The sequence below is a fragment of the Carcharodon carcharias genome, chromosome 2 (genome assembly GCF_017639515.1).
Source record: "Carcharodon carcharias isolate sCarCar2 chromosome 2, sCarCar2.pri, whole genome shotgun sequence".
NCBI classification, from domain to species: Eukaryota; Metazoa; Chordata; class Chondrichthyes; order Lamniformes; family Lamnidae; genus Carcharodon; species Carcharodon carcharias.
The window spans coordinates 220713756-220727488 of record NC_054468.1 but is presented as its reverse complement, the minus strand read 5'-3'; the positions used below and the strand labels follow the sequence as shown (position 1 = coordinate 220727488).

At 43.9% G+C, this 13733-nt stretch overlaps 1 protein-coding gene across 2 annotated transcripts in view; it reads right to left on the bottom strand.

The window, feature by feature from the left end:
* Positions 1-13281, bottom strand: part of smyd3 (SET and MYND domain containing 3) — a 921006-nt gene extending 907725 nt beyond the window's left edge. For both annotated transcript variants that reach the window (XM_041182999.1, XM_041183000.1), the window contains exon 1: positions 13102-13281. In XM_041182999.1, the coding sequence (XP_041038933.1) occupies positions 13102-13262 (161 nt within the window). In that variant the 5' untranslated portion in view covers positions 13263-13281. The remainder of the gene's footprint in view (positions 1-13101) is intronic.
* Between the last annotated feature and the right edge of the window lie 452 nt (positions 13282-13733).

Genomic DNA, 13733 nt, shown 5'->3' with positions numbered 1-13733 from the left:
ATCGTCCCATCCAGCCGGCCCTGGCCAAAGCAATCTGCCTCATCCTAAATTCCACTGCATTTCAACACAGCTCATATTCTTTTTTTTACTATTCATTCATGGGATGTGGGCATCGCTGGCTAGACCAACATTTATTCCCCATCCCTAATTGCCCTTGTTCAGAGGGTTAAGAGTCAACCACATTGCTGTGGGCCTGGAATCACATGTAGGCCAGACCAGGTAAGGACAGCAGATTTCATTCCCTGAAGGACATTAGTGAGGCAGAATAATGCCATATATGCAAAGCTTTCTAAACTTGGTACAAACAACAAAATATGAGATGGAATATTCAGCACAGAAACAGGCCATTCAGCCCAACCAGTCCATGCTAGGGTTTATGCTCCACTTCCTCATCTAGATTACTGGAAACCGGCATGTCTTTGATAGGGAGAGATTCAGGATAAGTCTCCTTTAGGCAGGAGTGCCCAAGAGGGTCGAATGTTGACCAAGAACCTTTTCAATCCAATTCGCAGCGGCCAAACCTGCTCCTAACGTTGCATTTTCCCTCAACTTCAACACCAAGTATAAATATTGCAAATTTGGACCATTCTTATGTGCTTGTGGGCTGAAAATGATCAGAGTCTGACCAATCAGGGAGCAGCCTTTTTCAATTGTCCAGGCCCCAGGATGTAGAGTCTGAGGCGGTCATGCTTTTGGGCTTAAACGAGACTGATTTTGGAGGGGGCGGGGTGGTGGTGGTGGTAGTAGAAAAATAGAGTTGCGGATTTGCTTGCAGTGCCTGAGGTGTGATCATGCGTTACCCAATTGTATAATGAGACCCGCTCAATGGTTTTACCAGCTGTATCCTGGTTTAGGAGTATTCCAACAGACATACCTCTGCTAGCTCTGGCAATTTAAGCAAACCAATCCATGGATTACCAAAATAGAGGCTGGAGCAACCTTCAGAAGGAATTACAGTCTTCTCACTGCCAGAACATGGAATGAAAATAAACTTAAACTGTGATTGGAACTGGTTCCTCCTCTTCCAGGTGACATAACCCAAGTAGGTACTAATGGTAAAAGCAAAATACCGCAGATGCTGGAAATCTGACACGAAAACAGAAAATGCTGGAAAACTCAGCAGGTCCAGCAGCATCTGCGGAGAGAGAAACAGAGTTAACGTTTCGAGGCTATATGACTCTTCTTCAGAAGGGTCATACTGGCTCGAAGTGTTAATTCTGTTTCTCTTTCCAAAGGGCATTGGTGATCACGGGTTTCCATTGTTACGCTTGGCAAAGCACAGCAGCAGTTTGCCAGAATGGCTGACCAGGAAACTCTCTCACTCTTACCGCCTGCCACCAGGCGTATTGGAAGGATTTACAGGCTACAACCTATCTGGACACGTTATAAACGCACCTTCCACAGCCATCAAGTCCTGACATGGGATGTGAACGCTACCCACTGCGCCACAAGACCTCCTTAAAAGGGATCCAATCAAATGAGCTTCAGTCGTTGGTTCTGAGCCCATGTTTAAAGGGCAGCCAATGTGGGAAAAGCAACAGTCAGATTGCTACACATCACCAAAGTCGGTGATCCAACAAGGGGGGCAACATTTTAGTTTGGGAACCAGCCCCGAATTTAAACTATGTTACGTCTTAGCCCATCATCTCAAGGCTGTACATGAGCTATTGAGAAAATAATCTACCTGATGTTTAAGGATTCCAGCTTTCCTTTTCAGCCAGTTCAACCTCTGCAACTTTTGCTGTAAAACCTACTCACACACATAGAAAAAGAAGTGTGAAAAGTCAAAGATTTGTCCTGCAGCAATAATTTTCACCTTGACCACAAACAAAACTCAAATTAAGCAGCCATTAAGTGACAGCTTTGGGTAAATCCTAAGGATCACAGTTCATACGTCACATATAGAATCAGAATGGTTAAAACACAGGAGGGCATTCAGCATGCTGTGTCCATGTCAGTCCTCTACAAAAGAGAGGGCAACTCAGCTTGTCCCAAGCCCCCACCTTTTCACCACAGCCCTACAACTTTTCTCTCTTCAGGTAATTATCCAATTCGCTTTTGAAAACCACGATTGTTTGTAAGGTGTTGGCTAGAGTTCGGTAGGTCTGAAGAAGTCTTCATAGTCATATGTAAGTCTTTATTGACTATTAGAATTAATTACAAATATACAGTAAAGGGTACAAGCTGGGAGCTGTCTCCATGCTTGCTGGTACACATGGCTCTGTCCAATACTAGACTGACCCTGGGTGTAGGTCATGTGCTGTCTTACATCACTGAGTGGGAGGTACTGTGTTCAGTCCCACATTAACTCTATATGTGCCAGGTCCTTATACTACATCTGCCTCCACCACCCTTAAGCAGTATATTCCATATATTAACCACTCACTGTGCAAAATAAAAACTTGTCCTCATGTCACCTTTGGTTCTTTTGCCAATCAGTTTAAGCGAGCTCCACTGGTTCTCAACCCTTCCACCAATGGGAACGGTTTCTCCCTCTGTCTAGACTCATCATGATTTTGAACACCTCTATCAAATCTCCTTTCAGCCTTCTCTTCTCCAAGAATGGCCCCAGCTTCTCCTTCTGAACAATTTCTCATCCTCACTTCTTGTAGTCAATGCCACTGTTCAAAAAAATTCAAAAATTCTCCTGGATTACATATATTGGCGCTCACGTTTGTAAAGTGTTTGAACCCCTAGGTCAGGGTTCGACAACCTTATTAATAAAAAGAAGAACGACTTTTTAAAATGCAGTCAAAAGCACAATGGCCTGAATTTCCACAGAGTGGCAAAGTTGGATTTCCACTCCATCCTCGTTACTTACCTGGGAAATCCGGCCGCCCCTTTCTCACCTGGCCTTCCAGCTCAGGCCAGCCAAGAACTGCATAAGGGAATGCGCTCCTGAAGCCTTCAGTCAAGGGCTGCAGAGTCAGAGGTAAGGAAGTCACACCCCCTTTTTTAAAAACAACACTAGCTACCACAGAGCAGGTATATTGCAATGTCCAGCCACTTTTAGGAATCGGGGAGAAGGAAAAGGCAGGTCTGTAAGGTAATCGGGGAGGATTGTAGTTGGGTGTTGTGGGAGGGTGCGGTGATGTCGGGTGGTCAGTGGGGTGGTGTGGTATGGTGTGGTCAGTGGTGGGGGGAGTCAGTGCTACACTCTTTCTAAGCACTAAGTGAATTTATCTCCAACCAGCTGCTGTGATGAGATTTGAAGCTGTGTTGCAAGATTAGTGAGTGTTGGTCTCAATGGAGCAACACTGTCACTTGACCATGGTTTCCCTTACCCAGGCGTTAGAAGTGATTTTAATTCCAAATTTTCCTGGGTAACCATTACTGTCAGACAGTCAGAACCATTCAAATTTTGTGATTTATATCATACTTTCAGGCAGCTCTGATTGTAGGGCAATTCCCCAACGGAAGTTTGAACTTCCCAGGGCAAACCTTATCCTGGGACTTCCTGGGGTTGGGGGAGGGGGGTTCGCAGCGCATCTTTGGGGTAACGCCCCGCCAGCTACAATGTCCAGAAACAACTTCAATACCTTAAGAGCCACAATGCTGTTAAAATGGCAATAATAAAAACAAGACGGAGACACATTTATAGATTTCTATGCAACACCAATTTCCTGGCACTCAGAAATCTACATGTATTAATATCAAGGAAAAGGGCTGTTGACTACTGACATTTAAAAACATTCTCACACAAAAGTTGCTGATACTTTCTCATAAGTACAATGTTCATAAAATTTTTTAAACAAAACAAGCCTTTTCGTTACCGTCATCTGTGAGTTTAGCTGGTGGGTGATGCATAAGCCATCAATAAAATGATGTCATATAACATCGAGTGTATGGCTGTAATGTTAAGGCTTTTAATCCAAGCAAGTTTTCTGTAGAATTTCATATTTTTGTGATTAAACATTTCATAAGTTCTAGATCTCATTTGTTAAAATATTCATCACTAAGACACTCAAACAGAAGCAATTTCGCTAGGCAGGGCACATTCACCTGATAGAAGATGGTCCCGGACCAAACGACTTTCTGCAGATGAGGTAACTGGGGCCAGGCGAGCAGTGCAGGTGCCCAAAGCTCTGCTTCAAGGATGCCTGCAAGTGTGATGTGAAGGCCCTAAACATTGATTTTTTTTTAAACCTTGGAGGCACCAGCTAATGACAGAGGGAAATGGTGACATCACCTGTGGGTCAGAGTGCCCCTTCATGCCAATCAGTGGCTATGGGGGCTTGGCAACTGGCACCAACACCAAAAACAACAACCCACAACGATACCCGATGACCACTTCACATCTGTGACAAAACCGGCTTTTCATCAATTTGGTCTTTTCAGCCATTAGCAAAATGCACCATGTGAAGCTACCCAAATGGATTCAATTTGCAGCATCCCCATCACCTTACTTTTTTATATATATTCATTCATGGGACGTGGGCATCGCTGGCAGGGCCAGCATCTATTGCCCATCCCTAATTGCCCTTAAGAGGGTGATGATGAGCTGCCTTCGTGAACCACTACAGTCCATGTGGTGTAGGTACACCCACAGTGCTGTTAGGAAGGGAGTTACAGGATTTTGACCCAGCGACAGTGAAGGAACGGCGATATATTTCCAAGTCGGGATGGTGAGTGACTTGGAGGGGAACATCCAGGTGGTGGTGTTCCCATCTATCTGCTGCCCTTGTCCTTCTAGGTGGTAGTGGTTGTGGATTTGGAAGGTGCAGTCTAAGTAGCCTTGGTGAGCTCCTGCAGTGTATCTTGTGGATGGTATATACTGATGCCACTGTGTGTCAGTGATGGAGGGAGTGAATGTTTATGGATGGGGTGCCAATCAAGCGGGCTGCTTTGACCTGGAGGGTGTAGAGGTTCTTGAGTGTTGTTGGAGCTGCACCCATCCAGGCAAGTGGGGAGTATTCCATCACACTCCTAACCTTCCATCGATGGAAGGATGTTGATAATCCAAGGTCAAGGGGATTTTTGCATATCAAATTTTCTTTTTAAATTAAAAACACATTTAGATAATTTGGCAGAGGGGAAGAGGGATTGGGCAAAATTTCCTTCAGCAAAGAGTTCTGAAGCATAGGGTACTTGTCCACATGGAGTGGTGGAAGCAGAGACCATTAATCTGCTTAAAGGGAATGTGGGGTGATATTTGAAGCAGAGTAAAGTAGAGAGCTATGGGGGGTGGGGGTGGGGGTGGGTTGGGGCGGGGGGTGGGGGGGGTGGGGGGTCGTAGATGAGAGTGTTAAGAGTGGTTTAGGTTTGCTACCACTGACATCTTCTAGCCTGCTATAACCTCCAGCTATTTCTGAGACTCTGAGGACCCCCATCTGTTGGCCAATCAAGGTCTTTACTGAAACTACAGAGTGCTCTCTCATGTGCTAATGCAAGAGGAGCAAGAGTAGAATATATGGCCCCTTGAGCCTGTCCCACCATGTAAGAAGATCCTAGCTGATTCCACTTGTCCGATCCCAATAAGCCTCGATTCCCTTAAATCCCAAAAATCTATCGAACTCAGTCTTAAATATACTCAATGGCTGAGCGTGCACAGCCATTTTGGATAGAGAATTTCAAAGATTCACTACCCGTTGAATGGAGAAATTTCTCCTCACCTGCAACCTTAATAAAAAGAACCTTTTTTTAATTTTAGCCAAAAATACGATATTTTAAGAATGAAGAAACAAAGATGTACTTGCAATAATGTAGCGTTTTTCACAACAACAGAACGTTCCAAAGTCCTTTGCAGCCAATGAAGTACTTTTTGAAGCGTAGTCACTGTTGTAATGTAGGAAATGTGGCAGCCAATTTGTGTACAGCAAGATCCCACAAACAGCAGTGTGATAATGACCAGATAACCTGTTTATGTTGGTGACTGGGGGATAAAGATTGGCCAGGACACCAGAGATAACTCCACTGCTCTCCTTCAAAATAGTGTCATGGGATCCTATCCAGTCAGCCAGGCAGGGTCTCAGTTTATCGTCTTATCTGAAAGATGGCACCTCCGACAGTGCAACACTCCCTCATTACTGCACTGGAGTGTCAGCCTGGATTTTTTGTGGTCAAGATCCGGAGCAGGACTTGAACCTGGAACCTTATGACTCAAGAGGCGACAGTGTTACCAGCTGAGCCACAGCTGACACGGGTATGCTGTTACCTAAATGCCAATAATAATGAAAAACTGGACTGACACATTTCAGTGACATATGAAAGGTTTCTGCAAAAAGAAAAGTTGTTAATTGCGTGATGCTTTCTCACAAGTACAACGTTAATAAAAAGTTAATAAAAATGAAACAAGCCATTAAATTATCAAAATGGATGCGACTGGTCACGTTCAGGAGCCGCAAGGGTCCTTATTGAGCCACAGCTTGCAGAGCCCCGTCATAGGGCAATACTCTTACCCTAGAAAGCAATCTGGTCACTGCACCCCCTCCAAGGCAGGTATATTGTTCCTTCAGTAGGTACTCTGGGTGGTCTCACCAAAGCCTACGCAATAAGCAATAAGGCTTCCTTAGTCTTGTCCTCAAACCCTCTTGCAAGAAAGGCCAATATGCCTAATGTCTTCCTAATTGCTTCCTGTACCTGCATGTTAACCTCCTATGCTGTATCAAGTTGTACAATAAATCTGGCAGGCACTGTTAAACGATCCCTTTTGATATAATTTTCACTATTGCCTAATTAAATAAAAATGTAGTTTCATTGCAGCAGTTTCATTTTATTCCAAGGAGTTAAACATTGAATTGATTAACACTGTGTTCTTCTCCTCTGCCTGCATTAACCCTCCACAATGGCCCAGTCATTCCTCTTGTACAAATCCTGATGTACCAAATTTGGGTAGCGATCTAGGAATCGCTAATCCTTCTGCTACAGTTTGCGTGGCTAGAATGTGGAACTTGATCCCGCATGAAGTGGCTGAGGTGAATAATGGATGAATTTAAAAGGGTTAACCCAGGGAGGAGGAACAGAATGTTTGTGTGGAGCTTTGGTGCTGTAAATTCTATGCGATTCTACGAAGAGAACAAAAGGATGCAATTGCCTCTTATTTAAAAAAGTGTTAAAGCTCAACTTAGATCCCATTGCAAAAATCTCAATTTATGTCCATCCAACATAAAAGTAGCCTTACCACCTCACCTGTTAACAAAGGAGCACTCATTTCAAAGCCGATTCTTTGGATGATTTTTTAAGTGCCTCGATCTCATCTCAATTTTTACATTTTTTTTAAACTGGGAATATGGCATCGCTGGCTAGGCCAACATTTATTGCCCATCCCTAACTGCCTTCGAGAAGATGACAGTGAGCTGCCGCCTTGAACCACTGCAGTTTATGTGGTGAGGGGACTCCCACGGTGCTATTGGGGCTGGGCGGGGGGTGGAATTCTGAGATTTTGAGCTCATGACGATACATGTCAGGGTAATCTGTGACTTAGCTTGGTCGTGCTCCACTGTGCTTCTGCTCTTGCCCTTCGAGGTGTGAAGGAAACAGGTTTGGTAGGTGCTCTCGAAAAAGCACAACAAAGATCCCCATGCATTTCACACATTGTGCAGCTACTGTCATTTGGGTGACTATATCAGTTTGCACACAAGACCTCACAAACAACAATTAAATAAAATGACTAGTTGAATAAACAGAAGGTTGACTAGCATATCATGAGAACTCCCTTCCCTTCTCTGAATAGTGCCACAGGACCTTTAACACTCACCGCAACAAGTGCGTTTTTATATCTCAATTCTTTCAAGGGATATGATGTCACTGGCAAGGCCAGGATTTGCTGGCCATCCCGAATTACCCTTGAACTGAGTAGATGTCAGGCCATTGCAAAGAGCAGATAAGGGTCAACCACATTGCTTTGGGTCTGGGGTCATACATAGGCCAGATCAGGTAAGAACAGCAGATTTTCTTCCCTAAAGGACACTAGGGAATCAGATGGTCTTTACAACAAATCGTTGATAGTTGTCATGGTCACCATTTCATAGATGAGCTTTTCAATTCCACCAGAATTGAACCCATTCCCCCACAGCATTAGCATGAGCCTCTGAAATACTAGCCCAGTGATGTTACCACTACACTACCATCTCCCCCCAGGCTTCAGGCCTCGGTTCCATGTCTCACATGAAGGACAGCATCTCCACAAAAGCCGCACATGTTCTGTACCACAGGGGATTGCTCAGGTCCTGAACCCACAACCTTCTGACTGACCGAAAACACTGCTACCAACTGAGCCAAGCTGACACTTTATAAGAACAGGAAGGTCAAGCATGATTGGCTTCCTTAGAGCCATTGGCAAACACCCAGTAAAGTCAGAACCTTCTCTCTGCATTTAACACAAGCCAGAGGGTAGAAAGGATGATGAGCCCCATAGAGCTGCATCGTAACCTGAAACCCTTGACAAACCCCAAAGTCTCCATCACCAGCACCTTCTTCCGTAGGACTTGCAGATTGCAATTCCTGCTACAAATATCCATGGCAATTTAAAACCTCTGCTTGGCATTGCCTAATCAGTACAAAATCTCAGGTCATCAGTGACCGAAATTTGAATATCTACAGCGTGTGCAACATGCACACAATTAGTTCATCCCTTATTTGACTGAAGTTTTGGTCTTTGCTGGGATATAGCCAGCGATAGATATAGCGCGCGAACGATAGCTATAGTGAGAGAAATAGAGAGATGGAGAGAGCATTCAGCCCACTGTGCCCAAGCCAGCTCCATGATGGAGCTATCCAATTAATTCCACTTCCCAACTCTTTCCCCTTAGCTGTGCAATTCTTTTTCTCTGCAAGTATTTATCCAATTCCCTTTTGAAAGTTAATAAGGAATTAGCTCCCATTGTCCCTTTCAGGGCCAAATTCTGAGTTATTTTCTACTCCTTCACCTCCAGATGCTGCCATGACTTGTAAATCATAGATGTCATTCTGATTTCTCTCCAGGCATAAAAAAGTCCAAACATGATGCATAACACCTAGTGCATTGCAGGAAAAAGAAAGCTTTTGTTGTCGAAGCATTTCACCTTACACTTATCAGGACAATTCACAAGTGTACCAAATGCAAAGAGAACAACAATTTATACCACATGAGAAGAGAATGCTAATTGGCTGATCACAGTGTGATTGGAACACTGCTTCTCAAACCATTTGGGCATTACACTGCATCAGGTGACATTATCTCTCTTATTAATTGCACAAACCCCAGTGCATGTGGAGAACTCTAGTTTACCATTACCTTTCCTACAGGGGGAGAAGGACTCTGTCATGGTAGATTCAGTATAGACTTGGATTTTCAGAAGAAAGTGCCTAATAAGAGGTTCATTTAAATAAAAACTTCAAGTGCATTTTACAACAGGAAATGTTGCAGCACAGAGAGAAATTTCATTGGTGCTAAATGAGGAGCAAAAAGTCAAGGTGAATGGGCATCGCTTCAATTCAGGGAAGGGTTGGAGGTGGGGTAACCCCAAGAGTTAGCACTTGTTTTTTTTGTTGGTTAATGCATGTGGGAGGTGGAGGCGGAGGGAGGCAGGCAAATAGTTGTGTAGTGATTATGTTGCCAGACTAATAAACCCCGAGAACAAGTTCAAATCCCATCTAAGCATTTTGAGAATTTGAATTCAGTTCTTAAAAAAAAACAGGAAACAAAAAGCGGGTTAATGGTAAAAGTGAGCATAAAGTTGTCAGAATGTGATTTAAAACCCAAACTAACTGACTTAAAACCCAAACTAATTTCGTGAAAGAACCCTGACATCCATACATAATCTGGCCATAATCTGACTTCAGTCCCACCCGAACGTGATTGACTCTTACCTGTCCACTGAACTGGTCTAGCAAGCCACCCAGTTGTCAGAGCAACCAGGGATGAGTCATAAGTGTTGGCCTTGCCACAAAGGCCTACATCTCAAGTATGTTTTTTTTAAACAAAGAAATATGATTTAATGTGGATAAGTGTTCCATGATATGTCAGTGAAAATAAGGAATGGGAAAAAATATATAGTGGAAAGATGCTAAATGGATGTATAAACAAGGAAATCTAGAGGATCAAATACAGAACTGTCTGAACATGCAAGTGCTTGTAGCCTAGGCACAAAAACGTCAAAAAATTGGAACAGAGTACAAGAGTAAAGAAGGAAGTTAGTAATTAATTATTAGAAATTAGAGAAATTGCACTACAATAACAACCAATTTAAGATAATCAGTCTAGCTCACAAATTGGCTCATTCACACAAACTAGAAGCGACATGCTTTCATACACATTCTCTGCAAACAAAAGAAATAAGTTCAAGCGTTGTGCCTTTTTTGAATTACCCAGAAGGTGGGAGGGCCTACAGTTCCCCGTTGCTTTCTCCATGGCAATGCCACAGTCAGTCAGCGCCTTTTTCTCCTGTAGTATAAATTGTTGTGATCATTAGAAATTTGGCATTCTTGCATTTGTCCTGATGGCTGCAAGATGGAAAGCTTTGGAAACACATCTCTCTTTTCAGTAATATTTAAAGGTGGAATGCTGAATTTGTGCAAAACATTGGTTAGATCATAGTGTGCTTCATTGGAGAAAGTGCCTTAAAACCACACAGGGCATACAAAATGGATTCACCATGATGATGCCAGGGATGGGAAACTATCGATCAGAGGGATACTTGAGGCAGTGTGATTATTACCATGAGGTCAAAGAAGGCTTAGAAGAAGGTTTAATGGAAAGTTAAGAGCTATGACAGGTTTTGCAGAGATGAAAAACAAAAAGGCAATTTCCGCTGATGGGTAGGTTGTGGGGGGGGTGGGGGGGAGATAGCAATGAATACTCGTCACTTTAAAACTGAGTGTATTAGGTAAAATTTCTTTGCACAGAATTGTTCAAGCAGGGGTCACAAGGATGGTGCAAACAAAGACCACTCCACCTTTTCAAAGAAAAATTGGATGAATATTTTAAGCAGAGAGAGATGCAAGACAGGAGATATTGACTCATGTGGAGTATAAGAACCAGGATAAACCTGTTGGCTCAAATGGTCTGTTCCTGCACCGTAAAACTCCATGTAATTGTTCTATGAATGTGTTTTAGATCACTCTGGCAGGAAACAATGCCAAAATGCAACAGTGAAATGGCCTCCTGTGCCGTGCAAATTCTTTGACTCTCAAAAGATAATCTGATCTAATTTATTTTTTCCTCTCTCTCATGAAATATTTTTCCAACTTCCTTTCCATCCATACTTGCTAAAAGCTACCCCTCTTATAATTGCCATCTATTCTCAACAACTGATGTGTCCATGTTGAACTCCTCCGGATCTTTATTTATCCTTTCACAGCATGTGGGTGCCACTGGCAAAGCCAGCATTTGTTACCCATCCCCAATTGCCCTTGAACTGAACATTTAAGGGAGCAGTTAAGAGTCAACCACATTGCTGCGGGGTCTGGAGTCATATGTAGGCCAGACCAAGTAAGGATGGCAGATTTCCTTCCCTAATGGGTATCAGTGAACCAAATAGGTGTTTACAATAATCGATGATAGTTTCATAATCACCATCATTGAGACTGGCTTTCAATTCCAGATTTGTTAATTGAATTAAAATTCCACCAGCTGCCGTGGTGGGATTTGAACCCACTTTCCCAGAGCATTAGTCTGGGCATCCAGATTACCAGCTCAGTGACATTACCACAATGCCACCACCTCCCTGATAATTCCAGTTTATTCCCAATGCTTCGGGCATTCAGATAAACACAGGCACTGTAGCATAATGGTTATGTTACCGGACTAGTAAGCCAGATGACTGCACTAATCATCCAGAGTTGTGAGTTTAAGTCTCACCATGGAATCAAAGACTAGTATCTGTAATGGTGAATATGAAACTATCAGATTGTGTAAAACCAAATCTGGCTCACTAACATCCTTTAAGGATGGAAATCTGCTGTCCTTTCCTGGTCTGGCCTACATGTGACTCTAGACCCACAACAAGGTGGTTGACTCTTAACTACCCTCTGAAATGGCCTAGCAAACCACTTACTCCTACCAAACCTCTACCCTTGCACCTTCCCAGGAACAATTGGGGCAGGGCAATAAATGCCACCTTGCCAGTGATGCCCACACCCCAGAAATGAAAAAAAACTCAGGTTCCTTATCTGGATATCAGGGGTTTTTTAATGGGTTGATTAACATGGTTTTACTTAATCTTCATATCCTTAAAGTACCTCAAATTTCTGCTTTTGTTAGGAATCTGAGTCTTTACATTTTCCACATCTGGTTTCAAACAGCTTTCATTCCGTCTTCCACATTAACAGCAAATCTCCTTATACCTACCAGATGTAAATACAGTTTATCTACCCTGTGCCAGCCGGGTTTAATCTCAACGCAATTCCAATCACACATGAAGCCGACAGCATCACCTTGCCCCGTGAATCCACCCAACTTCACTGCACTTCCGTTCAAACGGACCGGTTCTTCCAAATCCTCTCTTCTGCCTCATATTGCCAGACAACATAACAAACTTGCTTTTGAACGTATATTAACACTACAGCATCCCTCAACCAACAGATTCTGATCATGACTACATTTGTGTCTGGGGATGCTTGTTCAGCACAATGCTGGCTACCACACTTCACAGTGACTATATTTGAAAAGTGCTTCACGGACTTCCTACGGCCGCTACACAAGCTAAAGTCTTTTTTTTCCCCTCGACCTATGAGTAAACAATACACAGATAATGTACTCAGATAATAGCAAGGCAATGATTACAAACTTCCTCGAGGAGTCTTCTTTGGAAGAGTCATATTGGAGTGGAAACATTAACTCCGTTTCTCTCTCCACGGATGCTGCCAGACCTACTGAGTTTTCCAGCACTTTCTGTTTTTATTCCTGAAGCAGGGGGATTGTGTCCCTGGTTATCCCAGCACCTTCTTACAACTGTCAATCTCTCCTGCGCTGCTTATCAAACATATTAAGATCATGAATGCTAAAGCTTTAAATCAAGAGCTATACAGATGACGAATAAACTTAAACACGGGGTGTCCGGTCCTAATGTGAAGGTGTGTACAGTGTATTCCGCCTCCTTGACAGTTGCTACAGGCATAGCGACAGGTACAGGACACAACTCAGCAATGGGCAACATGCAGCAAGTCAGACCTGACTGGTACCTGGAAAAGCAGTGTTCGCAGACGGAGCCTCTGGCTTTCTTGGAGGGGATGCACGTGTAGGGCGAAGTGGAGTAGAGGAGCTGCCCCGGGGGCACAGACCTGCTGGCCTTCAATCCTTCTCCCCTGTGTCCACAGTCGCTCCTCTGGAAGTGGCGCGCCATCCGGCCCCGCACAGCTGATTTGGAATCTGGAGACAGGCACGTTCTCCGACGTCATGCGTTATTCGCCCCGCCCACCGACACCTGCGTCAGACGTCGGCGTCGGAATCGCCGCTGTCACGTGACCTGCCACTCACTGTGTTACCTTTCCAGCTCATCTCCCACCCTCCCCCTCACCATGTGTTGTTCCAATGTCATCCAACCCAGGACAAGCTGCAAAAATAAAGGAAACTTGCATAAGTCAGGGATCAGCAACAAAATGCTGGCTTTGCCAGAGGCGTTTACATCCCACGAAAGATTTTTAAAAATGTCCTTCAGACCTTGGCAGTGCCCACCTGTGGCACAACAAGGACTGAAATGAACACTGCCTGGTCATTGTCCAGGGCCATGCATGGAAGAGAGGAAGGCAGAGCTAGCTGCACCTGACCTGAACTGTAGACCGCTACTTTGGCCAGGCTCAGGAGGAGACCCATG